General features: G+C 41.5%; 1 protein-coding gene across 2 annotated transcripts; it reads right to left on the reverse strand.

Annotated features, from left to right (window-relative positions):
- Window positions 1–1742: 1742 nt before the first annotated feature.
- Window positions 1743–27495, reverse strand: YWHAZ (tyrosine 3-monooxygenase/tryptophan 5-monooxygenase activation protein zeta). Of its 2 annotated transcripts, none has more exons than XM_085221491.1 (6): window positions 27336–27495; window positions 25167–25470; window positions 9179–9302; window positions 6168–6331; window positions 5956–6051; window positions 1743–2783 (listed from the first exon to the last, which is right to left on the reverse strand). In XM_085221491.1, the coding sequence occupies exons 2-6, from the start codon at window positions 25458–25460 to the stop codon at window positions 2724–2726; spliced, it is 738 nt and encodes a 245-aa protein (XP_085077617.1). In that variant the 5' UTR covers window positions 25461–25470; window positions 27336–27495; the 3' UTR covers window positions 1743–2723. The 2 variants fall into 2 exon arrangements, with proteins under 2 accessions (XP_085077617.1, XP_085077618.1); XM_085221492.1 differs by lacking the exon at window positions 27336–27495 and adding an exon at window positions 26434–26681.
- Between the last annotated feature and the right edge of the window lie 127 nt (window positions 27496–27622).

The raw sequence follows: 27622 nt of genomic DNA on the forward strand, positions 1-27622 counted from the left end.
ATTCCACTAGTGTCCATTTAGTTGCATGCTTTTTAATTTTTAGTAAAACTTTGATTTCTCCAGATACATGGAGTAATTGCACAGAAACCTATTAACTCAGAATGTTCTTAAACAGTTGGATAAAGGTTTAAGAAAAAAAGCAGCAATTTCAAGTCAAGCTATTTTATATAGCTTAAAGTTAAACATTTAGAGAAGTAGTTCACCACGCAGCTTGGAAGTGCTTTCAGCAGGCAACATCTCCATGAAGGACTTCCTTAGAAACCACCTGTATTTGCTATAGAAAAGACAATGATTCTTCTTTTCTGATAGTGCATGCAATATCCCCAAAGGATTTTTTTTTTAAACCATGGATTGCCAACTTGTCTTGTTTCCAGACTGGAATACAGCCCTTTGTTTTGTCAATGTAATCAATTACTGTTTTCTCCTCTTAACAGGTACTTTTATGTATTTTTATGTATTAAGGTAATCATGGTTTCTTTTCCCCACCCCATTCTCCCCCCAGAAAAAAAATTGGTAATTGAGGATTATACAAATTCACCCCATTAACCCTCATTAACCTTTACCCTCCATATTCTTTATTCCTTCCTGTTCCTCAACAGATTCTATTTTTTGTTACCTATAACAGATAGTTCATTAACTTTCCATTCTGGAAATGGTTACTACAGTCCCTAGTTACCTTTATTTTAAAGCTTAACCATCCTCCCCCTCTCTTCTACTAATCTCAATACTTAAATTCTGGGATAAGAGACTCAGCTGTTTCCATGAACAGAGCATCACACACTGAATGCAATGATCAAAAGTGTTTTATCAGAAGTGTTTTAACCTTTTACTATTAAAAAAAAAAAAAGCAGGAAAAAGCCTGTACTGAATTTCTAAGTTTGACCTGTATCTTAAGACCACCCCTAAGCAGAAAAGGTTAAGGCAATCCTGTTCCCTTTCATCTCATTCCTCCCAGGAGCAAGATGAACCTGGTGGCACTAAAGGTAGCTTTCCACCCAAATACCTAACATTACAAAATAGTTAGATCTCTGCTTACATGAGCAGCTCAATCAAGAAAATAAAAAACAAAAACCCTCCCTTTATGGTGATTACATAAATACTTCACAAGAGGAAGATTTTAATGAAGTTTAACCATTTTCTAACAGTCTCAGCTCCTGACAGATGTGATATGATTTGAAAATTGTCTACTTTCCTGTTATTATTTCAGCTTTAAACTAAATATCCTTAAACACCATAGTTATTCTGTGAATACCATCCACGCAGACATCAGCAGGGACAAGGAATGGAAGAACACCATTACTCCACAGAGCCTTTCTATTGGCTGAGTTAGGAAGCCTGGACCTCCTGAATGCTATGGAGGCTCCTGCTCAGTTGTACTTTAAAGAGCTCAGAAAGGGAAGCTGGGGGCTTTTCACTGACTAGAACTGATCCAGAGGTCAGCTCTTTAGTAACTGCATATGCATTTGGCCCAAAGTATGGAGACCGTATGTTTAAGACCTCTCCAGAGTACCAGCCAGCCAGTCAGAAAGCAACAGCCACCTAAAAAGCAGTAAATGAGAGCAATCAAATCTGATGTGAAATATTCAGTGTTGATTTCCATCAAGTTAACTACATGCTCAAGTGTGTGTTGAGATTCTCCTTAACAGAACTACTTCCATATTTAACCCATATATAATACTACTGCTGCTACTTTAAAAAGAGTGGAAAGAGATCACATGAAATCTACAAAGGTAGTTGAAAAGTCCATTCATAAAACTTTTATTCCACTTACATCAACTTAATACACATGTTCTGAACAGTTATGCTTGGATTGTTCATGAAAATTTCATAAGACATTAAACAAAGCTAGCCATCATCAAGTTATTTCCCTGTTAACTATTTTTACAGCACATGCATGTTAGGCAAGTATCAAAAAAAAAAATCACAAAAGCAAAAAACCTAAAAAAGTTAAATACATGGGTTTTTGTTTTACTGCTGTGCTCGATATACAGTGTCATTATGGATATCAAGCAATTCATTTTTACTGCATCTTTACTTGTACATTTGTTCTTAGGTTGCTTAAACCATTTAAATACAAATAAAATGTGTAGCAAAAATAATGAAAGCAACAGCAGGTAACTTTACAAATAATGGAATGTGAACCGTTTCTCTGTCCTTCTCTAGAGAAAGTTGACTGGATTATCAAACTGTCTTAAGGAACACTTCAGCTGCAATCAGATGTACACTTGATTGGCATATTCCACAGATTTCACATGTTTACTTGACATGCAATATCTATGGGACATAGTTTTATTCACAGCCATGTGTGCTCCAGCTTGATTATTCATGCTAACTACACCTGTGGCTGCAACCGATTCTCCCTTTTTTCCACCACGCAGACCAATATGCAAGCAGTCTTCCTCACTTGACACAGAAAGCTGTTTTAACACTGGCCTTGTGGAAGCCACAATGTACCAAAAGTACTATGCCAAACATGTAAAACTCGTATAAAAATTTCACAACCCTATATTGGCCACCTCAGATGAAGACAGATAAATTCCCCCAATGTTAACTGGCTCTATTCCCCTAATATTAAACAAAACCACATGGGAAATATAGAAATCCAAATAGAAGTAACATAAACCTGTCAAATCGTAAACAAAAACTATTCGTGGGACAGCATGGATGACAAATGGTTTACTGTGTAAATTTCAGAATGAGGCAGACGGAAGTTGGAAGGCTGGTTAATTCTCCCCTCCTTCTCCTGCTTCAGCTTCGTCTCCTTGGGTATCCGATGTCCACAACTGTTTGGGAAAGAAAAGAGTAAATATTAATATCCAACATATTTCACAACTAGCAATCGTCATTTGGTAAGCAGGCTTTCTTGTTAATAATACTGTAAGAGGTCATACTAAATGCCGTAAGAAAAACAGCACATCCACAAATTGCTCTTTGCAGACAGCAGGAAAGGTGAATGGCCATTACTTCTACATGAAAACGTAGATCTAGTCCTAGATGACCTAACCCTACACTGCTTTTAACGAGGAAGTTCATGACCAGTCAAAACCAAGGTTTCATATTCACATGCTTCGGTATGTTATAACCGCAAGCAGGCAAGAGTCAGATAAAGAACAGATGCATACGAAAACTAACAGTATTTGTTTCCTTGAGACTTCAAGTGAGATTTATGCATCTTTCTGAAGGATGTTTCAGCAAAAATCTCTCGTTGTGCGCAAGAAGAGTGAATGCTACTTTTTCTTCAGAATAGGCATCTAAAAGATTTGCCTGTTTTGTTTTTATTTAAAAAACAAAAACTACACAGCACATTTCACTAAAATCACTATCCCTTGGCTACAGATATAAACAGTTGCTTAAAGAGAAGCCTGTAGTGCTTCCAAACCTGGAGGGCAGAGAAAGGAGAAATGTCTGGCTAAATATGTTGTATACACCAAATCCTATTTTCAGCTCCATAAAACATGTTAAGGAGCCATATATCAAAGTTAAGCATCACTTAGGAAACTAAGTATCAGTTCCAAGGCAACTCCTGGAGCAAAGGAATCATTATTAAGTGAACAAACTGTTACCAGCCTAATGCTGTTTGTAATCTCTCCCTGGAGCTTTAGCAGCCTTAACTGAGTCCTTCATGCTCTATGGTAGTAAGCAGTAAAACCCAAGAATAACTTAATTCTTTGTCTACCCACATTCTAGCATGGTTTGGGATCTACCTGATCTACCTTACTGCAGGTCTCAGATGATGCTTAGAAAAAAAAAAAAAAGAAGAAAATTAACACCAGGAACACTTCACCCTTTTCAAAAATTACAGGACAACAGAGCATCTTGTGCAAGCCCAATAGCCTTGTTCTTACTACAAAGAACACACAGTAGCTGCCCTAAATACTCTTTAGGAAAGATGTTAAGCAACAAGATAGTCTACTTAAGACAGCAACACACTTGTCTGTTTCTAACCCCTACACTACATCCAAATCCATTACTCTATTTCAGCACCACTCCATGCATTTCTAAGAAATGCAGGAAGAAGAGTTTAAGTCAGAAATTTATCAGATGCTTCATTTCTAAAACTTTACCCCTTGAACATCTAAGATACGTATGTACCTTTCTTTACTAAGAAGAGCCTGTCTGGTATAAGGATTTCCAATTGAGAGAGCAAAGTTTAAATAATCAGCTGGGAAGAAAAGCCTTCAGGGGAACAGGAGTGGGCAAAGATATTCCCCATTCCTCAGAAACAAACATACAAGACAGTTTCATAACTCAGCAAAGATGAAATATCTAGCAATCCCAGTAAAACAAATTTTGATCTGCTATATTAAAAAAAAAAAAGTCCTCTGAACACTTCTCTGCCTTCAGTCCCCAACAATTCTTCAGACAGATGAAACTCAGTCTAGAAAGAATCAACAAGTGAGAAAGCTGCTACTACACGTAAATGATCAGCATGCCAAATCACTGTCAGAAGCCTGCATCTAAAGGACAAAGACTTGCATAACTAGCAGACCAGACCCTTTCACACTTAGGATATTCACTGCAGTTTTTGTCAGAAGTTACATCAAGACTTGTGGAAAAAACATGAATTAATGTAAGAGCAATACTCAAGCAGATCACACTAAGCATATCAGACAGGAGGTATCCACCTGACAGGGATATGGAATCTTGCAGCTATCTAGAAAAATCTCCCTTATAATAGAAACCTGACATCAACTGTCAGGCCCTGCTAAGGTAACACACACAGTGTGGAAGCTCAGTCCAACTTTTGCTCCAGGATGAGGCAAAGCTCTCTTAAACTGCTATAGCAAGCTCATTGTTATTTTTACTAGGAAGCTGGCAATTGAAGTCGCTTCTATTCTCTATTTCAGTTGATCTCTCATTCAAGGGACAGCAATCTCACCCAAGGGACAGCACACACGGACTGAAGCCAGTGCTGTATTTGTCTCCCTCACATACACTGAGAAATCTCTGCCGTTTGTTTTGTAAGCAACAGCTGGAACTATTGCAAGTAGTTCTCCAGAAATATATTATGTTGCCATTCGAGTGAAAAAGGTTCCAAGAAACAGGCAAATAAAGCCTTACAAATGGAAAATACATAAAACTGGAGCTGCTGTAACTGAACAACTTCACTTTGGTTACGGTAAGAAAAGTCCAGATATTTGCAAAGGTCTCCAACACTGGCTGCATTTAACATATGAACAAGGAGTTATATCTGGCAACAAAAGAAGAGCTTCTTATTTGTTCTACTCCTACTTGTAGTTCTCCCTTTCCTCCACAAGATGACTGGGAAGTGAACTATGTCATTAATTACAGCACCGCATGCTTGCTGTTCATCTAAACATCTAAACGAGACAGTTTATCTTTGCCTTTTTTACAGCTCAAGGTAGGTTAAAAAAAAACAAGATGATGATTTTATTTACTCTGACAGAGTGACAGCCCCCATTTTACACCACAGATAGTTGAGTCCAAGTAAAAAGGAATAAGACTGTCCTATGACTGCCCTGCAAACAGCCTGACTTGCAACAATTCCAACTTCAGCTTCACTAAAGTTAAAAACAAGCCAGAAATATACACCAATAGGCCCCTAGATGGATTTGCTATGAAGTCTTCATACAGTGCAAGCACGCTGAACAAGCTATATGAAATCATACTGGTTTCAAAGTGGCAAATGCAACTGTGTTCACTAATGCTGTTACAATAAAAAGGTAACTGTTTTGTTTCCAAACCACGTCATTTGAACACACTAAATTGCTTGAATAAAAAGACTGAAACATTTAGTTGAATTGTTTTCTGTTAGAAACAGTAGTTAGCCTATAGATAGAGGAGATTGGGCAGGAGAAAGATATACACTCGGAAACACAATGTGAACTCGTCTGTAAGTGACAGACAATTCCACAGCTAGGGGTGAACAGGACAACTCAGTGCTGTAAGGACCAGTTCTGCTATGAACAGTCTGTAAAATGTAACAATACTCACTGTCAAGTTGTCTCTCAGTAACTGCATTATTAGCGTGCTGTCTTTGTATGACTCTTCACTTAATGTATCAAGTTCAGCAATTGCTTCATCAAAAGCCTAGAGATGAAAGAGACATCCAAAGCTCATTAGCCACGCAACAAAAGGTTATGCAAATAAATAAAAAAAAAACAAAAAACGGTGGAACTCCCCCCCTCCACCCCCCGCAGACCTACCGTTTTTGCAAGGGAACAGGCCTTCTCTGGGGAATTGAGAATCTCATAATAAAACACGGAGAAGTTTAGAGCCAGACCTAATCTGATAGGATGTGTTGGCTGCATCTCCTTTTTACTGATTTCAAAAGCTTCTTGATACGCCTGTTGTGATTGCTCCACAATCCCTTTAGGATAAAACAAACAAAACCCACAGCAAGTAAGTAATTCAAATACTGTATTCTGACATAAAATCGGTTTGTTGTTGTGTGCATAAATTATCTTAAGAGTGAACATTTGTTAATGAGCATTTATGTTATCTTATAAGTATTTCACTTCTTCTAATTATCTAAAAATTTAGTTATCACTACATCACAGATTTAAACATCTCTGCTACCCTGTGACTGCCTGTATTAACAACAGCTCAGATGCTTACAACACTTTTACAGTGTTTCACAAACAAAACTCAGTCTACAGGAAAGAGGTACAATGTTGAAGGCTTAACTATGCATAGGTTTTATGCAATGCAATTTCAATGTCTTCAAATACTAGAAAGCATTACAGATGCATAGTCAAGTCACAGAAAGTCCCAATGACCCCCTGTGCCTTTCCTTAACAGTTACCTGTGACTCCTCCAGACATTCAAACTGTCTGGCAAAGGTAGTGCGTGGCATACCTAAACCTGAAGTAAATACAGCCCAGCATAGCTCAGAAGTTGGACTTTGCCCTTGATGACCACAGGAGATAGACACTCAGAACAAAGGGACCATTATTCTGCACTCTCAAAGACTGTTATATATCTGAGAAAGAGGTAGGCAGGAAGTAATTTGATTCAGACAAAAAAAAAAAAAAAAAAAAAGGATTCACATCCTGATGTTTCTGGATCAAACCAGAAATACATCCGGAGTATGTATTTCTGTAGAATAGAATGTAGATTTCTAAGTGCCAGTCACATGTATTCAGAAACAAAGAAAAAAATTTTAGGTTAAGTACTCAAAAATATCAGCATTTGTTTTCAGATTCTGAGTACTTCTGATACACAATATCTATTGCTTCAGCTTTGAAGATTTATAGTCATTAAAGCATCAAACTGCTCTCAACACAGAAGAGGGAGGAGACTCTTCCCTGCACATTCATGTGGGGCTCTGGCCCTCTTAACTCACTGCTATCACGTGAGCACTTCAGAGAAGTCAGACAACTGCTGTTCTGCCCTGAAAACGTCCAGCACTCTGCACACCACAGTTGAGAAGAACGGGTTTTACAGGAAGTTAAATTTAGAAACGGTGGGAGGTGTTTCACTATTTCCATATTGGGAAAGTCTTAGCAAATGGTGCTGCTTATGAAAGCCAAAACAAGCGGCATGAAAAATAAGCAGCTTCAATTAACTTCAGCATTTTATGTTAGATGTTTATGTTTGAGGAAAAGCTCCCCAAAAGCGTGCTTTTCTTCCTTATTTGACAAGGCAAGAATTACCTTTTGAGCCCTGATTCATGGAATTTATAGCAAAATTAGGTATATTCTGTTTATTTTGAAGTGAGTCATCCAGTGTAAGAAATCTGCAGGATTTTCAACCTTGTCCTCCTCAGATAGCATCATACAGCTCCAAAATTGAAGGCTGAAGCAGCAGGGTGAGGCTATCTGCTTGACATTCCTGCCCACCAGATTGCCATAAGAAAACCGTGCTCAACACAATAAGCTGATTTATGAAGGCAAAAATCCAATTCCTGTAACTGAGAGCTTTATATGGATGCAGTAAAAAAAAAAAAATCTGCTTAACTAAACGGCCATTATTTGCTACAGTCATTATCAGTTGCTCCTTTTTAAGGTTAGGCATCACAGCTAATATGCAGAAAAAAACCTCCAAGATAAAAGACTTGAGGAGCCATAGCAACTACGAACCAGATGGGCTTTCCAAATTTTTTCTTTATCTGGCAAGTCAGAACCCACTGGTAACTGCTGAGCTAGAGAGACTGAGCTGAAGAAGAATGAAGTTTAAAATTACATTAAACAAAATTTTCACAGTCTAACTTTATAGTCAGCAACTACCCTCATGAGAGCATACCTTCTAGTTTGTACATGAGAGATTACTGAACAGAAATACGTCTGCTATGGTACACAGTAACCAACGTATTTGCTACACGTGTGATTCTGCAGTCACCAAGACGAGGTCAGCTTGTGCGCAGCAAACACCAGAAGTCAAATCAAACCCTAGCTTACTAAGTCTTATCTTACTAGCCTTTGTAACTTTATTATCCAGCACACTGTGGAGACCGGCTCCAGGAAATGGCTTGAAGTTTGTTGTGAACAGTGCTATCTGAATGTAATATGTTCTCCCAAATTGAAGGTCTTCGTGCAGCCACAAGCTGTTATTTAGGTGCCTCTTCAACACACCAAGTGGCTTAACTGCTGCAGATAAGTGCAGTATTTTAAATTTACTCACCAAACTTCAGTAAAGGTAGCTTACCTGCTATTAGGAAAAGCTACATAACAGATTTAGGAAATAAAAACCATTTAGAAATCAAACTACCATGGCTATGGAAGTTTACTTAACACTAACATTTTGTTTTATTAATCCTTTTCTTCCCCAAGTGTATTCTAGTCTCTCTGCTTACTGAGCCTACACAAGCTTTCTTGTGTGCTGCAGAAAGGTGGGAGAACTAGCATGAGAAACATTTCAGAAAGCTACAGTGACTCCCTGCAAAAAGGTAAAAAACAATACTCAGATATCCAGGAAAAAAAAAAAGCATGAACTGGTATTTCAGCGATAAGGCACATTCTTGTATGCATACACTGGATCTGATTTCAAGATTCTGTGACTGCAGACTGCACATCTGCTTCCTGCTTCAAACTCCAGAGGTGCACAAGCCTTCATAACTCATCTGAAAGCAAGCAGCCTATGATTTCTTTTTAGAAAACAGGAAGGTTATTACTGAAGAAGTCTACATCTGAAAAAGAAGTATTCCAAAAGTTACAGTAGCATTGCTGTTCACTAAAAGCAATACAGTTTAACAAAAGCGTAGTGACAACTGACATACCTTTCTTGTCATCTCCAGCAGCAACCTCAGCCAAGTAACGGTAATAATCACCTTTCATTTTCAAATAGAAAACTTTGCTTTCTGCTTGCGAAGCATTAGGGATCAAGAACTTTTCCAACAGAGACTAAAATGGAAGCAAAGAACAGCGTTTTGAACATGCATACTTTCATAGCTTTTGAACCAACAGTTTGATTATGCTACCATCTATTTCAAAGTCAAGACAGCTTTACTTCTGCCTATTTTTGTCACATCCTACATAGCATATTCAGTTAAGGAAAAACGTGTTCTGGATCACAATTCTGGGTACTAAAAGGAATGTTCCATGCTGTGACTCTATAGGGAGAACAGGAAAGAAGTCTGTTCATGTAGCAGATGAATGCTGAAGAGCCAAAGGAAGGGTTTCTGTAGGCCCTTACAAAAATAACGTAATCCAAAGAGTCTGGGCAGAATGTACACAATGGAATGAAGTCTGCATCCACTGATGATAAAAGGACTCAAAATATCAGCTGCCAAATCAGGGACCCAAATATCTTACATGCACAGGCAATGGCAACTAGGCCAGGCTAATGAGGTTTGTTTCTTTTCTAATTAGTATTAAGTGGAATTCTACACTAGAATCACCAAAGAGAAACTGCACAGTGAATCTGGATTCCTGCCTTTCCAGACAGTTGAATCAACAGCTGTTCAGCTATGCGACTACATGCTGTCCTGACAGGAGCTGCCCATCCCTTCCAAAGCAAAGGCAGCTCGCTGGAGTCACCCCAGCAAATCCTCCCTACAGGTCGCCAGTTAAGACCTGTTCTCTTTCTAGATTGTTCTAACTGCTTATTAAATTAACATAGCAAGTTACCAGCTGAGGCAGTCACGTAATTTAGCAGGATTCTATTATGATGAAAAGAAGAAAAAAAAAATCACTAGCTCCAACACATTTAGTCAAATTAAGGCACAAGCCTGTCAAACTTCTTGATAGTGAGTGCTTGAAGTCAGACTTTGAAAGAAAAGCCAGTTATTTAAAAACCAGAATAAGTGCAGAAGTGCTGTTGAGTACTCAAAATGAAATCAGAAGCTGTTACATAAACTTTGTAAGGCTATGTAACAATTTAATGTTTTATTTTTCTCTAAGAATTTTTGGATGTCTTCCCCCTCACCCCCCCCACTTTCAGTTAGATGAGTGGCATTTCAGTTTTCCTTTACTGTTTTCAGCTCATCTTTCCAATGACACCACAGAAATGGGTGATGTAATGCGGTTCAAGCCCACAGAATTATAGCTACCTTACAGTACTTTCTTGTAGATAGCAACCTTTGTGTTAACTGCATGTCTCCTGTGATAGGCTCTGGGGATAGGCACAACAGGAATATAGCAGGCTGCAACCACTGTGCTCTGATGGCATCTGCAGCACTGCTTTGGTCAATAAGCCAGCTGACATCAAGCTACAGAAAACTTAATCAGAGACAGAACAAGAGGGACCAAGTTTAAGCACTGCTCACTTATTTATACAGATCATGAATATTTAGCCTCGTAGACTCAAACTCACGTGGAAACTGTCAAAATGAAGTGACCTATTACAGTAGATTTCTGCCATCAGACAGGGCAGTAAAGAAGCCAGGCTGCCAGAAACAGAAGTCAGACAAGGTTCAGCCACACTTATGCTTCGGTTAGATTAAAATAACCCACACTAAGTGGGCTTCATTTGTTTCAACATAACAGGGGAAAGAGTCACCTTTACTAATTGCTATTTTCAGCATGGCCAGGGCTGGTCCATAACCTCACTTTATAACAGTGCAAGGAAATATTAAGAAATACCGTGCTCTTGCTTCCCATTAGAATGACAGCACCAATGATCCTTTGGCAGCAAAGGGAATGTGACATGAGCAGGACAGCAGAAGCACAGTTACAGAGCCAAGCAGGCTGCCAAGCTGCCAGAGGCATCCTTCTGGAGGGAACAAACTATACCAGGAGGGCTCAGTGCCACTGCTGCCACAGCACTACCAGCACAAGCAGAGGGCTGCCAGGTACACAGGGCAGATGTTGGCCCTCTGTAACTACTCGCAGCTCTGCTCTTACCCTTATGGAACTTCAGCATTCACAGCTATGATACCAACCATCCTTGCCAAGACAGTCTTCAACGACAACTGAGGGTTCTTAACTACTGACAGTAAGGCTTATTATTAAGCTGTCTCTGTAGGACTGCAGTTAAGACAGGTGCAGACTGTACTCACCCTCCCAACACCCTGGAGGGCTGCCCTCCTTCTGTACACTTCATTAATTGGCCTGACCAAGGTATTTGCAGTGATCAAGAAACAAATTCTCCATTTGTAAAGGAAGCTGACTGAAGAGTACAGCTCTGCTCAGTCCCACTGCAGCAACCCAGTATCCAGACCTAAACTTCACTTAAGTCTCAAGTGAGAGAACTCAATGGGTTAAATCACACAAGCAGACATGGAGGAAAAAAGGCTATCAATCAAGTCTTAATTATTAGATAGATGCTAGCAGGGCAATAGCTGCTTGAAGAGTGAGTAAGAATCATAGCAAAAAGTATTCTAAGCCAATGTTGAAGAGCAAGGACTTAGAAAATCCCTTTGAACAGCTGTTCATTCACACAGCACAAGCTACGTCAAGTCTAACTCCTGGTCTGCACAGGTAGCTCACTCCTACCTGGGTGGAGGAAGTCTCTTCTACCTAGATACCAGGTGGGACACATGTTCAATTTCTCTTACTTGTACTGGTCTTTTCATTTCAGGATGTACTCCCCTTTACAGGTATGAAGTTATAAACACAGAACACATTTAAATTTAGCATGAAGACTTGAAGTACACTCAGTCATCCCAGAACTGCAGTGACAGCAGCAATATGCATGGTGTGGCTACTGAAAGTCACACATAAGACCAATAAAATAAGTAACCTTTTAGAATGCAGGTACAGAATACACCTTAAAACGAAGGGTGTAAAAAAACCCACGCTAATCTGACATTACTTAATGGTGCTCCCTCTCCAGCTTCTGGGGAATTCTGTTTTAAAAGAAAATTTAACTGCAAAGCTGATTTGTAAGATGCAACTTTTTCTCCCACAGGAAGCCATATCTCAATTTTTGCCCAAAAATAAGATTCCTACAGATAAGACAAGAACCAATTCAATAGTGCTACCAATGCTGTACTCAACCATTCTCATATAAGGCTATCTTCTTTCTCCCTTACCAGTTGATGTGACATTGTTTATCAGCAGAGTTGATCACCATGTGGGTCACTGATGTGGTAACAAGCAGTCCGCAGCAGCTCCAACATGCTCATCTGCAACTAAGAAGCTTGTTAGCTAAGCCACATCTCCACAATGCATGTGGCATCCCAACCACTAAGGGAAGTCCATAAAGGATGAATATATTACACCTATATGGTAGCCAGATTCTCGTGCTCATTTAAGACATTCTACCTACTGTGCCAAGTTCCTATCCATTTTTGATAGGTGTATTTGTATGCAGTAACTACGATGTCATGGGCAGCTGCAGTTGCAAAACAACAATCTAGCAGGAACACCTGCTCAAGGAAAAGCCACCCCTCTTCCAAACCCACGACTCCTCAACTGTAGTTGCCAGAGCTTTTATTATGACAGCAAAAGTTAACTGTTGTAAAACGAACCGTGGCATTGCAGTCGAGCAGACAGATGCAGCAGCATCTCAGAGCAGCTAAAACCTGTAACAGCTTGTACAAGTGCTTCAAATACTTTTCATAGCAAAGTTGAAAGCATTCTTTCCAAGATGATTTTCAATGAAAAATTATTATTATTATTTTCTTTTCTATCTGTTAAACATACATGCATTAAGTTTGAATATCAACTCTTATTGGTATGCTAGCAATGAAAAGCTCAAGCTTCAACACTTCCCAACTGGTAGCAATCACAATTGTGGATAATAGGTTTTGCTATGCTGGACTGGGACAGACAGTACTTTCAGGCTCAAAGATGCCAGCTATGCTCACACATACCACAGATAAGCAATCTCACAAATGCAGTGTGTTCCCCCACTAAGTATGCAGCAGAGAAAGCCTTTGTCTCAAAAGACATAACAGACTGCATCAGCACAATTTTTTTTTTTTCCATTCCACCAGTGAACTTCAACTCTGGCTTATATTAAACACTAAATTAGAAAGAGTTCACTTTCTTAATTAAGTTCTTTAGCTAGAGCAGGACATATTCAATGACATTAATCATAAGCACAATGAGTTTTGAGCCTATTTTGATGGAAACCCCTACGGACTTGTTCCTGCAGTTTTGCAAGCAAGTCTTAAGAGTTAAGCTCAGTATTAGAGAAGTACAACAGTAGTGATTCGGTCTTCAAAAGGAAAAAAAACCCAACACCTTCTACAAAAAGCTTGCCAGCTTTGACTGCAAATCTAGGAGGATGCTCCAAAACTAATGCCATTTTATTATGTTGGCCCATACATCAGCAGATGTTGATGCTACGGAGGTAGAGGCTGAACCTTGCCACCAGCACACTGTTAGATGCTGTTGCTGTGTGGCAGACGGCAGCAGAGGGGCAGTCTGACAGAAGAGCATCTGGCACAGAAGTGTGCATGGAGCAAAGGCACACTACTGAATTCCTCCATGCAGAAAAAACAGCACACAGTTACACTCACCAACACTTGCTGAATGTGCATGGAGACCCAACAGTGCATGTCAGCACAGGGAGGTGGTGGGTTTTTCAGCAGTGGCAACAGCAACATGAAAGACAGGTCATGTTCTGGATGGCTGTGCACAGCTGTCACACCACAAAATGAAGAGCAGCTCCAGCAGTTCATCCAGGTGAACTGGCTAACAGCAGTGATTATGTTGAAAAACATTGTTTTGCAGCTGAGAATTTGCTCAACCAAGTTTGCCCTTTGTATCTGTTGTATTTTCTATAGAAATAAATAGGAGGCATTATTTCCAGAATGACCTACATAAATGGTTCAGTTTGTCAAGCTGTGGTGAGAACTTCTGTTGAAGACAGGAAGCCAACCCATAGGGACTTGAATAGATTATTTTTTTTTTTTTCCTTACAGCCTCAAAATATCCTTTTGAACGTATTTGCATCTCTGGCAAATGACTTGTTTGGACCCAGAAGACTATTCTCAAATCCACTATGCAAGCATTAAAGAAAACCAATACCTCAATTTTATTCCATTACTTACAGTTCTGTGCATATTTCCCTTTATTAAAAGCTCAGTTTCAATAGTCTGATTACCTGGGAACTTTACATAATTATTCAAGTGCCTGAAGATTTCAATAGCTCAGTTCTTCATTTAAGATATTCCTCTCCTGACAAACAAGCCATAAAAATAAGATCACCTGATTCTACAACAATACAGTTATAAATGAGCAGGTAACTTACAGTTTAAGTACTGAGAACAATCAGCTCTCTAATTTCTGAGAATTAACTTTTAGTGAGACAGGTAGTTGGGTAAAAAAAAAAAAAAAACTCTAGAGAGCAAAGAAAAAAACTTGCCTGCAAAAATTGAAAGGAATAAATGCAGAAGTATTAACCGATTTAAATGGTTATCAGTTCTGCTTGTATTTGCTCAATTTTAATTGTAATCAATTTGTGCTATGTGGCATAGGGAAGAGCTCTTTATTTATTTTTTTTTTTTTAAGTCACCCAGAAGGCATGAAAAAAACTGCGTATCTTTTTTAAGCACAGCCTGAAAACCCATTTCTTTGACACTGCACATTAACTGACAGTGGCCTAATATTTTCATGATGCAGACCACATGCCATTATCTTTTTTCAGGACATGTCAAGAACTGCACTGGCCTACAGGACTATTCTACTACCTCACATCTAACAATGCCCCAGAGAAGCTTCCATTAGAAAAATACCATGCTGCTGTTGGCCTACATCCATGTGTAGGGACTTCCTGAGCTAAGTGTGGTTTTGAAGAGTATAGTAACCTTCACCAGGTCTATATTCTACACATGTGGCCACAGTATGTTAGTTTAGTATCTGCAGCTTCTTTGACATATCTGGGCATGAGGAAGCATTACTTTTCTTAAATCTACTTCCCAATTTCAATTATTAAAAAAAAAACTTGCTCCAGTGTTCAAGTCTGCTTTTCTTTTCTTTCCCCCCCTCAGAAGACCACTAGATAAACTTTTCAAGTGATCTGAAGTTACCATTTCCAAGCAAGAATCAGAAACCCTCACTGCACTTTTTACACAATCCAGGTAGCTACTTTGCACTCTACAAAAAGGTGAGGAGGGAAAGAAGAAGAAAGGTGGGATGGCTGTTAAGAAGAGCAACACACAGCTGAAGCACTGTGGTAGAACAAGCAACACAATTACAGCCAACTGAAGTTCAGTGAATCCTGTGATTTAGCTTTTCAGATGTATTGATACACTGACTAGCTGACACCCAGAGAGCACCAAGCCCATCTACTGTCCCAGTGTTCTAGGGAAACAACTATTCATTTGTAGTCTGAGGCACAAAGCTATCCGGAATGTTTGTACAATGTTGACTTGGTGCATTATGCCTTACCTGCACAGCTGAGCTCAAGTATTTTCAAAAGCTATAAAGTATCAGGTATATACAGGCAGACATTCAACCTACTAATTTGGATCAACATTTCAGGTACACACACTGCAAGAAGAACTATGTGTACTTAGAGCAGATTCAACTACCTAACTAGAATAGTAGCTTACAGATATTTTCTGCGCTTATTTCCTCACATGCTTCTATTTTGATGACAGAACTGAAGTAGATCACGTGTGTTGAACAATTTCAAGACACCTATCATTCCTATAATAAGCTAGTGTTCGGCTTTCTGTGCGTGTTTTTTGTCAGCACCACAGCCAGGGAAGTTACACAGGCTATGAAATGTGATGTGCAATTAGCTACACTACCCAGATTTGCATACTCACTACAAAGGACTCAACCGAGCCATCTGTGGCCAGCAGTTTTACTTCGACACACCTATCTAAACCATCAGAGGGAAATGACTTACTTTTAAGAGGGATGTTTTCAAACAATCCCTTTCCAAGCATTTTTGAAACAGCCTATTAGGATGCTTTTGAGGACAGTTCTACTCAGAGTTGAGTATCAGGGCTCTGGGACTGCTGCCTCATGGATGGCCTCCAACTCTCTTGGTGGAGGGAGAAGAAGGGGGGGAAAAAAAAAAAAAAAAAACAAAACCAACCCACAAACACCACAAGAGAACCATTCTGCTGCCAGCCTTCTGCTCCGGCCAAAAACAAAGTCTCTTGTTTAAAGCCAGCTGAAGATTTTTTACCCACTCATTCACTCAGCAGAACAGGTATACAAGAAAGTCTGACAAATACCAGTAGCTGCTATTGCACTGGAGATCTGATGGAACAGCTGAAAACAAGTCTGCTGCCTGTACCCATTATCCCTTCTTTCTATCAAACTGGCTGCCCACGCAGGAAGCAAGCAGCAGCTTGAATCAGGCCAGGAGAGAAAGATGAGGTGAGAACAATGAGCCTTAGCAGGGGAAGAATTCAGGTTTTGGGATGATGGAACAAAGCACAGACCATCCTGTAGGCAGGGATTCAGCTGCAGAGTTCAAGCAACAGTAGGATATGCAATATGCGTAGAGACATCTGGCAGTGGTGAGCAGGAGAAAGGTATACTTGATTATGGCAAAGCAGCTGCTTATCTGATGAAGAACCAGAAGGGGAAATATCACAGAAACAAAGAGTAATAAGAGTATAAGACAATAAAGAGTAATCAGACAAAGGAGAAAAAAAAGAACTGAAGGACTAATGGAGAAAAAGGAATCCTGTGTAGAGCAGCAATACATTTTAGCTCACGCAGAAGATCCTGTTAAAACAGTCTAAATATGTTTCTGTAAAAAGAGAACAAAAGCAGTGTCACATATGGGCAAGCGGAGGAAGACAAGGGAGAAATAAGTAGGACACCCAGAAAAATCATCCTCGCGCTCACATGTGCACCGGGGGCTAGAACTAAGTCAGTAAGTAGGTGTATGCACTAAAACACCTAGGGGGTGTTCAGCACCAAGATCCAGCACTTATGGCCATGTTACCCATCTGCAGGGAAGGGAAGGCATGGGAACTGCAGCAATGAGGAGCAGCATCTTTCACACCAGGCTTCCACAGCCAAACACGGAGCTCTCCTTGCCGACCTGCCTTCCTCAGCTCAACCTTCATGCGTGCCACTAGCTCCTTCCTTCTACCACTGCCTTCCAGTTAGAACTGATGGCATAGGAAACAGATGTATTGAATATCAGGACATACTCTGAAAGGTTATTCAGAAGCCTAACTCAGCCATACTAATTGCTACAGGCTTTTACCAAAGCACGCTGAAGAACACGTGACAGCAAACGAACTGAATTCTGATTCTTAAGTGAGAACACCTTTCCAGTTTAGTGGAATCTGAGAAAATACATAAAGAAGGCAGCAGCCAATAAGGAATTTACTTTAATCCTAATTATTTTTCAAGGTTTTATTAAGGTATTGCTATAGGCATTAATACTCAATGAGAAACAAAACCAACTGCAGCATTTCCCTGTGCTTTTGGCAGCGCAGTGATTTTTGAATGCTATGGACTTGAAATAAAGCAGTAAGGTGCCAAAAGCACTTCTCACTGTTCTTCAGTAAACAAATAATCAGAAAGCCACAGAACTCCTTCTAAGAAACTTGTGAGAATCCAGAATTGGAACCACTCGAGTTGGATGAGAATTTCTGCCAGGCAGGTACGGCTACATAAACTGTCATGGCTGTACTGCAAAGTGGAACACACTGCTGGAGCTGCCTGGAGATTCTGCAGTTCTGGTCTCTGAAGAGATGCCATTAACAGCCCCTAGAAACATGATGTAACACTTTATCCTTGCTAAGAAACAGAAGTAAGAACAACTTATACTTAGTAACTTGATCTCTGAGGAGACCTGAAACCAGCAGTATACTGCACTAAGCAATGTATCTATCAGGAGTTCTTTATAGCATACAATGCTAATAAAAGCACTTTACTACCAAAATACCATTGCAGTGATGTAAGCCTGCTTTGCCCTAGGAGAATCTAATCAATTAGAGACTGAAGATCTAATCAATTACAGGCTGAAGAACTGGGATTCCTGCTGTTAAATATTTCTTTACCTGCATAATTACAAGGGGTAATAACATCCAGAAATAAACCTTGCTACTCTATTTGATCTGCATTAAATCTGATTAAAAAACGTACTGGTTTCTTCAGCAGCAGCATGACTTACTACTGCTGATTAGGACAGGCACTGCAAGTCTTCTGTCAGACCTCAGTAAAAAATAAGCACCTACGCAAGAGCATTCAGTAAAAAACAAATTTAGAAAATAATCGTGATCAATTTTTATTTTACTGCTTATTACTGTAGTGCTTTAAAGTATATGAACACTCAAGATTGATTTCAAGTAAATCAGCTGTTAACTGGAAGCTACTGAACAGTACAAGTACTACATACATTAGGCTTTGCCATTTATTTAAAAAGAAATCAAAGCCAGTTATTAAGCATTAACATAAATTATTAAGCATTAACACAAAGTGAAGTGAATTCAGCAGGCTGCTGTTTATCATTAAGATTTGCTCTACGTCCAACCAATCTAAGAAGATATGGAGGACACAGATACATGTATACACACGTGCACAGCAAATACAAATATCAGAAATAATAGCATATTTAAGTCCTTGTTAGCATTTATGCAAAACAGCTTATCCAATTTTATGATAAATGGGTGCACTAAAAAAAAAAAACAAGAAACATGTCTATAATGTTGACAAGACTACTAAGTACAGCCTCACCTTTACTCTTGGGACCCATCCACCAGTAAGTTGTTTACATAAGCTGGAACTGAAAAATCCTCTCAAACATGAGCTGAAGTTTCATCTATTTACAGATAGTTACACAAACATCGTAAAATGAACAGAAACCAACAGATTAATTTTGCATGATTGATGACTAAGAATCAGTTTCATTTGAACCAATCCATGGGTGTTTTAATTCCGATTCAACAGCTTTTCAGCAGTTTCAATCATAGAATGGTTTGGGTTGGAAGGGATGTGCAAGACCATTTAGTTACAAACCCTTGCTATAGGCAGGAGCAATACAATACAGCATTGGTGCTTCAAAAAAAAAAAAAAAGCACAAAAGAAATTGCTTTAGTTTAGGCACTGCAAAAAAAAAAAAAAAGACAAAACCAGAACCACCTGAAGGGGTGTTACCAGGAAAGTGATTAAAAGGATTAACAAAGTGAAATCATGAGGTTGATACAAATCATCTCAGCCTCTTAACTTCAATGTGCTTGAGCAATTATATCAGCAGAACCTTAAAAACCTGGTTGTGGAGAGTTGATTAAAAGCTTTGATCAACCTGGGAAGGACAAAACCCTACCCATATTCTGCTCAGCAGTATCTTAAAAATAATCATTCATATCAGCAATTTTTGAAGCAAAATATTGATTTATTTTCACACCATTAACATGTTACCAGTTAACATTTTTCAATATTAAATTTAGAAACAGGACAGGACACCTGGAGTTCTACACCTAGGTTTGAGCTCCACGATGCAAGGCAGACATACTGAGACAAGCCCAGTGGGGAATCACCACGATGATGATGGGGCTGGAGCACATGACATGGGGAAAGGCTGAGAGCTGGTTTGCTCAGCTTGGAGAATACCAAAGTTTATTGCAGTGGACTGGACAGCTGCCTAGAGAAGATGGAGCCAGACTATTCCTGAAGGTCTGTTAGTGCAAGAGACAGCAGGTGAGCTGGAATGCGAGGAGTTCTGATTTCACAGATGGATATGGTTTTGTTTTAACTGTATGTATAACCAAACATTGCACAACCTCTCTGGACAGCCTATTGTAATCTCCATCCTCAAAGATACTCCAAATTTGACTGGACAAGACTGACAAATGATGAAGGCATACCTGTTTTGAGCAGAGTTGAACTTCCCAACTTTGTCCTCCCTCCCACCCCAAGACAGATCAGCTACATAGCACAGGTCTCTCAAAGAGTCAAAAATAGAACTCAGTCCCAAGGAGTCCCTGAACTAAATGTATTAGTTTAAACAATGTTGCAGAGGTGCTAACAAGAAAAATGCCACAAAAGCATCTGGAGTTTGTGTAATACAATCAGTGTCTACCCCTCTGATTGTTACCACCACTCTGTAGGCAAGCCACACTCCCTAACCATCAGGAGGACACCGTGAGCTTTAGGAATGGCCCACATGTACACATTTATCTGCAAGCATCAAAAAGCATATGGCTGCCTGCAGGAGGGAAGGCATTCCACACAGGGGCAGGCTTTATAGATGTTAAAATGGTAACATACCAGGTGTCTGCAAGAATTTAGAAAACAGTCTCTAAGGAATTTGTTATTACAACAGCAACAAGCATTAATTCTGTGCTATGTTCTTTAAGAAGCCATTTAGATGCATTCTGAATGGAATTTTGCTCTCAGCCCCCAGTGAACTGCAGTCCCATAAACCAGTCACTTAAGCCTTCCCACTACTACCCTAAAAAAAAAAAGTACATGTGAAAGAATTGCACAACTGAAGTAATTTAGATGAGATTTAACTTCACTTTCTCTTCTCACAAGAATAACCACCATTACGGATCTCTATTTAGAAAACAAAGAAATCTAAATAGGCACACGAGGAGCACCATTTTATGCTTTAGGATATGATGTTAGGAAGAAGGACAGGGGGAAATAGTTTCAAATTAAAAGTAAGAAGATTTAGACTGGACATAAGAAAGAAGGTTTTGTTTTGTTTTGTTTTTTGTTATTATTGTTACAGTAAGAGTAGCAAGGCACTGCAACAGGCTGCCCAGAGAGGAGGTGGATGCCTCATTCTCCAGAGACACTCAAGGTCAGGCTGTTAAGGGCTCTGAGCACCTGCTCCAGCTGTAGGTGTCCCTGTTCACTGCAGGGGAGTTGGCCTAGATGACCTTCAAGGGTCCCTTCCAACTCAAATGGCTTTATGAAATAATAACCTGGCAACAAAAGCAAACAGCATCTTACTTAGAAGGTCCTGAACAGCACAATTATCCTTCAGCTTCTCTGGCAGGGAGGGGGAGATGTCATGTACCACCTACATGTACCACCTATGGAGACAGTTTCAGGAAGGCACTTCAGACAGCAAGAGGAAGGACCCAAACAGAAAAGTGAAAGAGCAGCTGTTCACAGTGAGCAAAAATCTACTTAAGATGAAACCGTAGGGAACCTGGGGGAGAAAGACAGATCACCCAGAAGACTGGGCATGAGGGACAAACAAGACAAATCACACCAGACATTTTGGAAGAAAGGACTACTGCTGTATGTGCTAGCCTACAGAGCAGAAGGCGGCCATTTAGAACTGCACTCATAGTAACCAAAAAATGCTGGCCACGTTTTAAATTTTTTCATTTACATTTAACTCATATCAGAAGCTGCATGAAAGCCTATAGTATTTCACATCTCCTGAAAATCAACATGCAAGCAGTAAAAAAATATCAAACACCAGCCATGCAAAGACCTCTCTACACATTCTCTGTATTTCAGAATCCTCATCAGCTGGAAAACTCACCTTAACGTAAGTGTAATGCAAATCACTTCAGCTACAGTTGATTCCCACTAACTGCAAAAAAGCATTTTGAAGAAAATCCACACCTGTTGATTAACATTTTTTTTTTTTTTAATATGGAAATGACAAATAAGAGGCTATTATACAGACATATTTCAGACATACTGCAGAAACTGAAACGGGATGTGAAGCACACACTCAGCTAACATGAGGAAAATTACTTAACTAAGAGTTTAATTTCCTGTATCAATATGAAATTACTGAGGCTGGAAATTTTCTGTAATACTCAAGTAAATATATTGTGCATTGCCATACTCAAGCATCATCTGTAGATGTTTTTCCCCCCACTATTCTTGAACTATTTGGAAATTCAGTCTTCATTACACACAAGGTCACAATTACTTGCAGTTTACCAGCGCTACAAGCCAACTGAAAAACTGGAGTTGGTTATAATATGCCTGAATATACTACAACACACATCTGACAGAATTGGTGCTGGATCAAGAGTTTTGATGCTTCTGCAGCAGCAAACGGGAGGATGAGTTCACCTTCTTAGAGAGCTGTAAGGGTTCTCCACATCAAGCTCAAGGAAAGGAACATTTAGGAGATGACAAAGATACAGATGCTGACTTTTTGTAGCAACATCAGCATAAAGAAAAACAGCTGGATCGACCCATGTAACTGCCAATATTTTTTTTTAATCACTCCATCTCATAGTTATGAGCCAAGAAAGAAGTCCAGCATTAACCACCTATTATTCACCCCCCTAAATTAGTGGCAGAGCTGGAAACAGAACCCAGACACAGTTTGGTACACACTCTGCACCACGTGGGTTAGAAGGCTGTTTCTTCCAACCCACTGGGGTTTGATTCCAACAAATGAGGGAAGAGTGAAGAGCTGCAGAAGAGCCAGCCCTGGCTGCATCTCACTAGTCAGAGGCTCTCAGTTGCTTTCCTCCCCTCAACACAGAAGTTGGAACAGCAGTCACTTCCAGGCTCAGCCATGATGTAACACTCCAGGGCATTAAATGTTACCTAAGAACCCAATAAGTGCCTGAAGAAAACGGCTCAAACAGATACATAGTCTTAATAAAGGATACATAAAGTTTTCAAGCTGCACTGAAATGGATAAGAAATGGGTCGGCTTCATGACTGAGAACTCTGGAAATTCAACACTTCTGGTTATGTTAATGGCATACTTGCAAAAACCATAATTTGCTAAGCATTATTCTTCACTCCTGCGAGCTGTTATGCACCAGACTACACTATGCAAAAGTTAGAGAATCTTCTAAAAAAAAAAAAAAAAAGTCCTAGTTCTTCCTTTGCATATGGCAACCTGCAGACTCCTGTCCATGGAAAAAAAAAAAAAAACACCCAAACTACTTTACTACTTTTTTTGCCCCTCCAGTAAAGCAAAGTGGATTTCAAGTAAAGCAATACAGTCAGTCACATTTCTGGGCAAGTAAGAACATATGTGAATAGGACAATTCAACTAAGAAACATTTTAACATATAATCTAATCCTTGACTGCAATTCTCAAGTTTAGTGCGCGCTGTTTGTAAGCATTTTTAAAATCATAGCACTTGAATATCACATTTCACTCCTCCCCCCCACATTTTAAAATGACTCTTTCGATTTAGATTTAGTTACTATAAGTCACTGCCTGAGGCACTGCTTCATCTGGACAGCAATTTTCCCTTAATCTATTAAGAAAAACTGGACTGGCAACACTGAAAATGAGTAAGACATTAGCTGCCTAGAAGTAGTAACAGTCAAAGAATATTCATTTCTTTGAATGCTTTACACTTCTCTGGTTAAACACACACACACACACACACACACACACACACACAGAAATTCAAGTCTTTCTGAAATGGAACAGATTTAAACAAGATTCCCCTCCTGCATTCCCCTCTCCCAGATACGTCGGCTACTGCAGCAGACTCAACAACTAGCATTTCTTTTGTTTTAGTCTTGTTTAGCACACACAATAAAAGCAAGCTAGTTTTGCCTTCATCTGGTTTCCATTATCAGAAGTTTAACTGCAAACACGTTAAGTTCTGATAATAAGGGTTTCTAAGCCCAACGGCATAATTGAAATTATTCCTTCAACACAAGCGTAGTTTACAAAAGAAACTCAGATCATTCTGAAGCACCCACCCTCATTAATAAAATAAATTAATAAAAATTGAAAAGAAATAAGGAATTACAACATCAGATTAAAATCTTTGTTTTCCAGACTTAAATAGATGAGCTACCACTTCACATAAGCAGTAAGCCAGCTTTTTCCTCTACATACAAATTTGGCACTTCCATTTTCACAGAGGAAGTTTAAGAGTTATTCTCATAAAATAAGGAAACCTCCATACAGGGTGCGTTACCAGAACCGTGGAAGCCAACCTAAGCTGGAAGCCAAGGCTCAAAAGTTACCCAATCTGACTTCCACATGCCCTTGGAGAACCAGCCTTCTAGAGGCAATCAGCACCCATGGCATTTAGTTATCCTACACAACGTATGAAATTTATGCTACCCATTGATGGAACTTTTAGTTTGACATCAGGTCTTCAAGCACATGCTCAGCTACTTGAGACTTCCCTCCTATCACACACCACTGTCACATCCAGGTATGTGACCCTGTCACATAGGATGACACACCAGGAGGGTCCACATCCAGCTGACAGCAACAGCTACCTCACAGCTGGCAGCAGGATAGGATGCCCTCTGCTCACGTGGTCGCTGGAGCACCACTGGTACCGGCAGTTGGAAAAACAGACAATGGGGAATAAGTATCTGAAAGAGGTTCAGACTTAATGAAACCATTTCCCACTGAAAAAATGTATCTACCAAGCAATAGTTTATGTAGACTTGAACATAACTACAAGTCACAGAAAACGCTTAACTTTGAACCCCCCCCCCTTTTTTGTCTACTTCTGAAAGCCTAAAGTTTAAGAGGCTATCGTAGCAGTGCTACTGCCTCTTCCTGCAGACAGCTTTCTGCATGGCTGAGTCATAACTAACATTACATCATCTTACCCAGGGAGGGGCACAATTTCCGTAGAGTAAGAACTACCTTACAACCAGAGCAGCATCTTAAAGTCACAGAAATCAGTGCGATCTGGGGCACACGTACTGTGTGGGGAAGGGCTGGAGGAGAAAACCCCAAACCAAACCTTACCCACTTCAGTCTCAAATAAATACTGCATATAAGGGAATAGTTAAGAGAAGTTAACACAAGGTTTCAACATGTCTCCAAATATATGGAAATATAGTTACCAGTGCCAGTATAAGAGAATTGAGATATTAGAGAAAAAGAAGAGTTAGTTTTCAAATCTTGTCCTGCAGAAATGCCGTAGGACATTTAATTAAAGGCCAGATAGAGGCAGCCTTAACAGGACCCAGGACCATTCACCCTGCAACTCTAAGTTAAAACAGATCAACAGTTTCATTATTTCTCACCAGCACATCATTGCAGATGTCTCTTAGCTCAGTCTCAATTTTCTCTCTGTATTCTCGAGCCATCTGCTGTTTTTTCTCAGCGCCTTCCGTCTTTTGTTCGATACTTGAGACGACTCTCCAAGATGACCTACGGGCTCCTACAACATTTTTATAGGCAACAGAGAGAAGATTCCTCTCTTCGTTGGACAGCTCGGCTCCTTGCTCGGTCACAGACTTCATGCAACTCGCCATGTCATCGTATCTTTCAGCCTGCTCAGCCAGTTTGGCCTTTTGCACTAGCTCATTTTTATCCATGCTGATATTTCTAAAGAGGAAAAATAGTGAGGCATTATTAAGACATTGGTTATGGACAAAGATGCTTCAACTTCACATGCAGAGCAGCCATCCTCTATGTAGCCTGGAACTGTAAGAAGTACAGCTGAAATCTGGAATGCAAGGCACACAAGCACTCAAAAAACACAAAAAACTTAAAGTCATTGCTTCTTTCTAAAAAAAATAATTGTTAAATGGTTTAAGTTATTTCTGAAATGCAAGCAAAAGCATCCAAAGAAACTGGAAGCACATAATTCCTATCTTAAGTGCACACACGATCCCAGTTCCTTGCCATTACTCTCTCTTACAAACGCATTCAAGCTGTGGCGTCAACTGCACCTAATTATGAGTGCAACTAAATTGATAAAGAAAATAGCCAACGGTATCTTTGTCACAAGGACAAAAAGAAGGTTAGGCAAGCAGTACCACGCAGCTCTATTTCTTTACAGAATCTTACTGTTCCATCCAGAAAGGACTGGAAGAGGGATCTGCCAATCAAACCCCACATCCAGTGCTCTAAAGTCAGAGCAGAGCAGATCCCTAAGCGCGAAGGACCGCACCTCCAGCAGTGTGAGCCTCCCTTCTCTAGCTGGGCTATGTTGGCCTTATGACCCAGATATTTTTCAGAGACAAAAAGAAGCTTTTACAATTGGGAAGAAATATTACGTCGATGTCAGTATTTTACTAGCACGAGCTGGTGGGATGCTTCATAACCTGGATCCAGTCAAGGCCTAGTCTGCTCATAGAGACCCCGGTGCCTGTTTGGGGGGGGCAAGGGGGGAAGCAGGGAGAACGGTACTTCCCCACGCCACCCCCCTTTTATGTACCCGGCAAGGTCCCCTCTGAGGCCTTGGCAACATGTTTTGGGATCTATCATCCTTCAAAGCTCATCTCAGTTCGGTCAGGATGCTTTATGTGTTCCCACGCGTCCCACACACAAAACCCCGCACCTTACCCGGTAGCCTTTTGTCATTTTTACACCAAGAAACCACGACCAACAGCCGCGCTACCTCCCACAGACGGCAAAAACCGAGCGATTTCAGCCGTTCGGTCACCCGGCGCTTCCGGCAGCCCCTTCACCAGCAGCGGGGCGGGAGCCCGGAGCGCCGCTCGGCGATCCGCCCAGCGCTCAGGAGCCATTTTAAGGAGCGCCGAAGCCCGCGCTGCCGCGGGCGGCCCACCGCCGAGCGCCGGGGCTGCGGGAGAGCCGCGCGCCGCCGTAAGATGGAGCCGCGGGCGGCGGGGAGGGCGGCGGGCGGCCCCCGCCTCAGGGCGGCCCCTCCTCTTCTCTTCTCTCGTCTCTCCTCCCCGCGCCGCGCCCGCCGCATCCGCCCGCCGCCGAGCGCCGCGCCCGCGCCTTTGTCATGGCGGCCGGGCGCCGCAGCCCTGCCCACCTCCGTGCGCCTTAATCCCGCTCACCTCCGCCCAGCACCGGGGGCGGCGGAGCAGCGGCAGGAGGAGGATGCCGCCTTCCCGTCCCGAGAGCGGGGCGAACCGCGGGCCCAACCGCGGGCCCGGCTCCGGAGCGGCGGCGGCGGAAAGGGGGGTGGAGGGGGGGGCCGCGAGCTGCACCCCCAGGGCCGTGCTGAGGGCCCCCGCGCTCCCTCGCGGCCACACCCCGCAGCCCCCGCCCCTACGAACCGAGCCGGCCGTCTCCCTCCGCGTCGCCCCCACCGCCCTCACCTGCCGCCGCCGCCTCCCCCTGCCGCGAGCCCCGCCGCGAGCCATGAGTTCCCCCGCCCCGCTCCCTCCCCGCCGGGAGCCGCCCGAAAGGAAGGGTAGGGGCTCGGCGCTGCCGGCCGCCTCGCCTCGGCCCAGGGATGGGGGCGGCGGGCGGACGCGGGCCCCGTTACCTACGCGAGGCGGGAGCGAGGCGCGGTGTCTCGGGGCGGGCGGCCGGCGCGGACTGTGCCTGTCTCGCGGCTCGCTGCGCTGCAGCCTCTTTCCCAGCGCCACACACGGCGTCTCCGCCAATCACCGCGCCGCTACCGCACGGGCAGCGCACCGCCCGTGACGTCAAGCGGCGCCATGGCAACGGCGAGGGCGCGAGCACGAGCCCGCGCCTCCCCCGGCGCGCGGCGCTCAGGGCGGAGGCCGAGCCCGGGCCCGCCGCGGCCCCGCCCGCGGGAACGCGCGTCCCCCTC

Source organism: Meleagris gallopavo, chromosome 3 (assembly GCF_905368555.1).
Source record: "Meleagris gallopavo chromosome 3, MGAL_WU_HG_1.1, whole genome shotgun sequence".
NCBI lineage: Eukaryota > Metazoa > Chordata > Aves > Galliformes > Phasianidae > Meleagris > Meleagris gallopavo.

What these genes read in the sequence shown, in the direction of transcription:
- YWHAZ (XM_085221491.1), bottom strand. Translation starts at nt 25,460, where the DNA reads ATGGATAAAAATGAGCTAGTGCAAAAGGCCAAACTGGCTGAGCAGGCT. An exon ending in ACATCTGCAATGATGTGCTG is followed by an intron (nt 9,303 to 25,166) that starts GTGAGAAATAAT and finishes CTTCCATTTTAG; the next exon opens with TCTCTGTTGGAAAAGTTCTT. An exon ending in TACTGAGAGACAACTTGACA is followed by an intron (nt 2,784 to 5,955) that starts GTGAGTATTGTT and finishes TTTCCCAAACAG; the next exon opens with TTGTGGACATCGGATACCCA.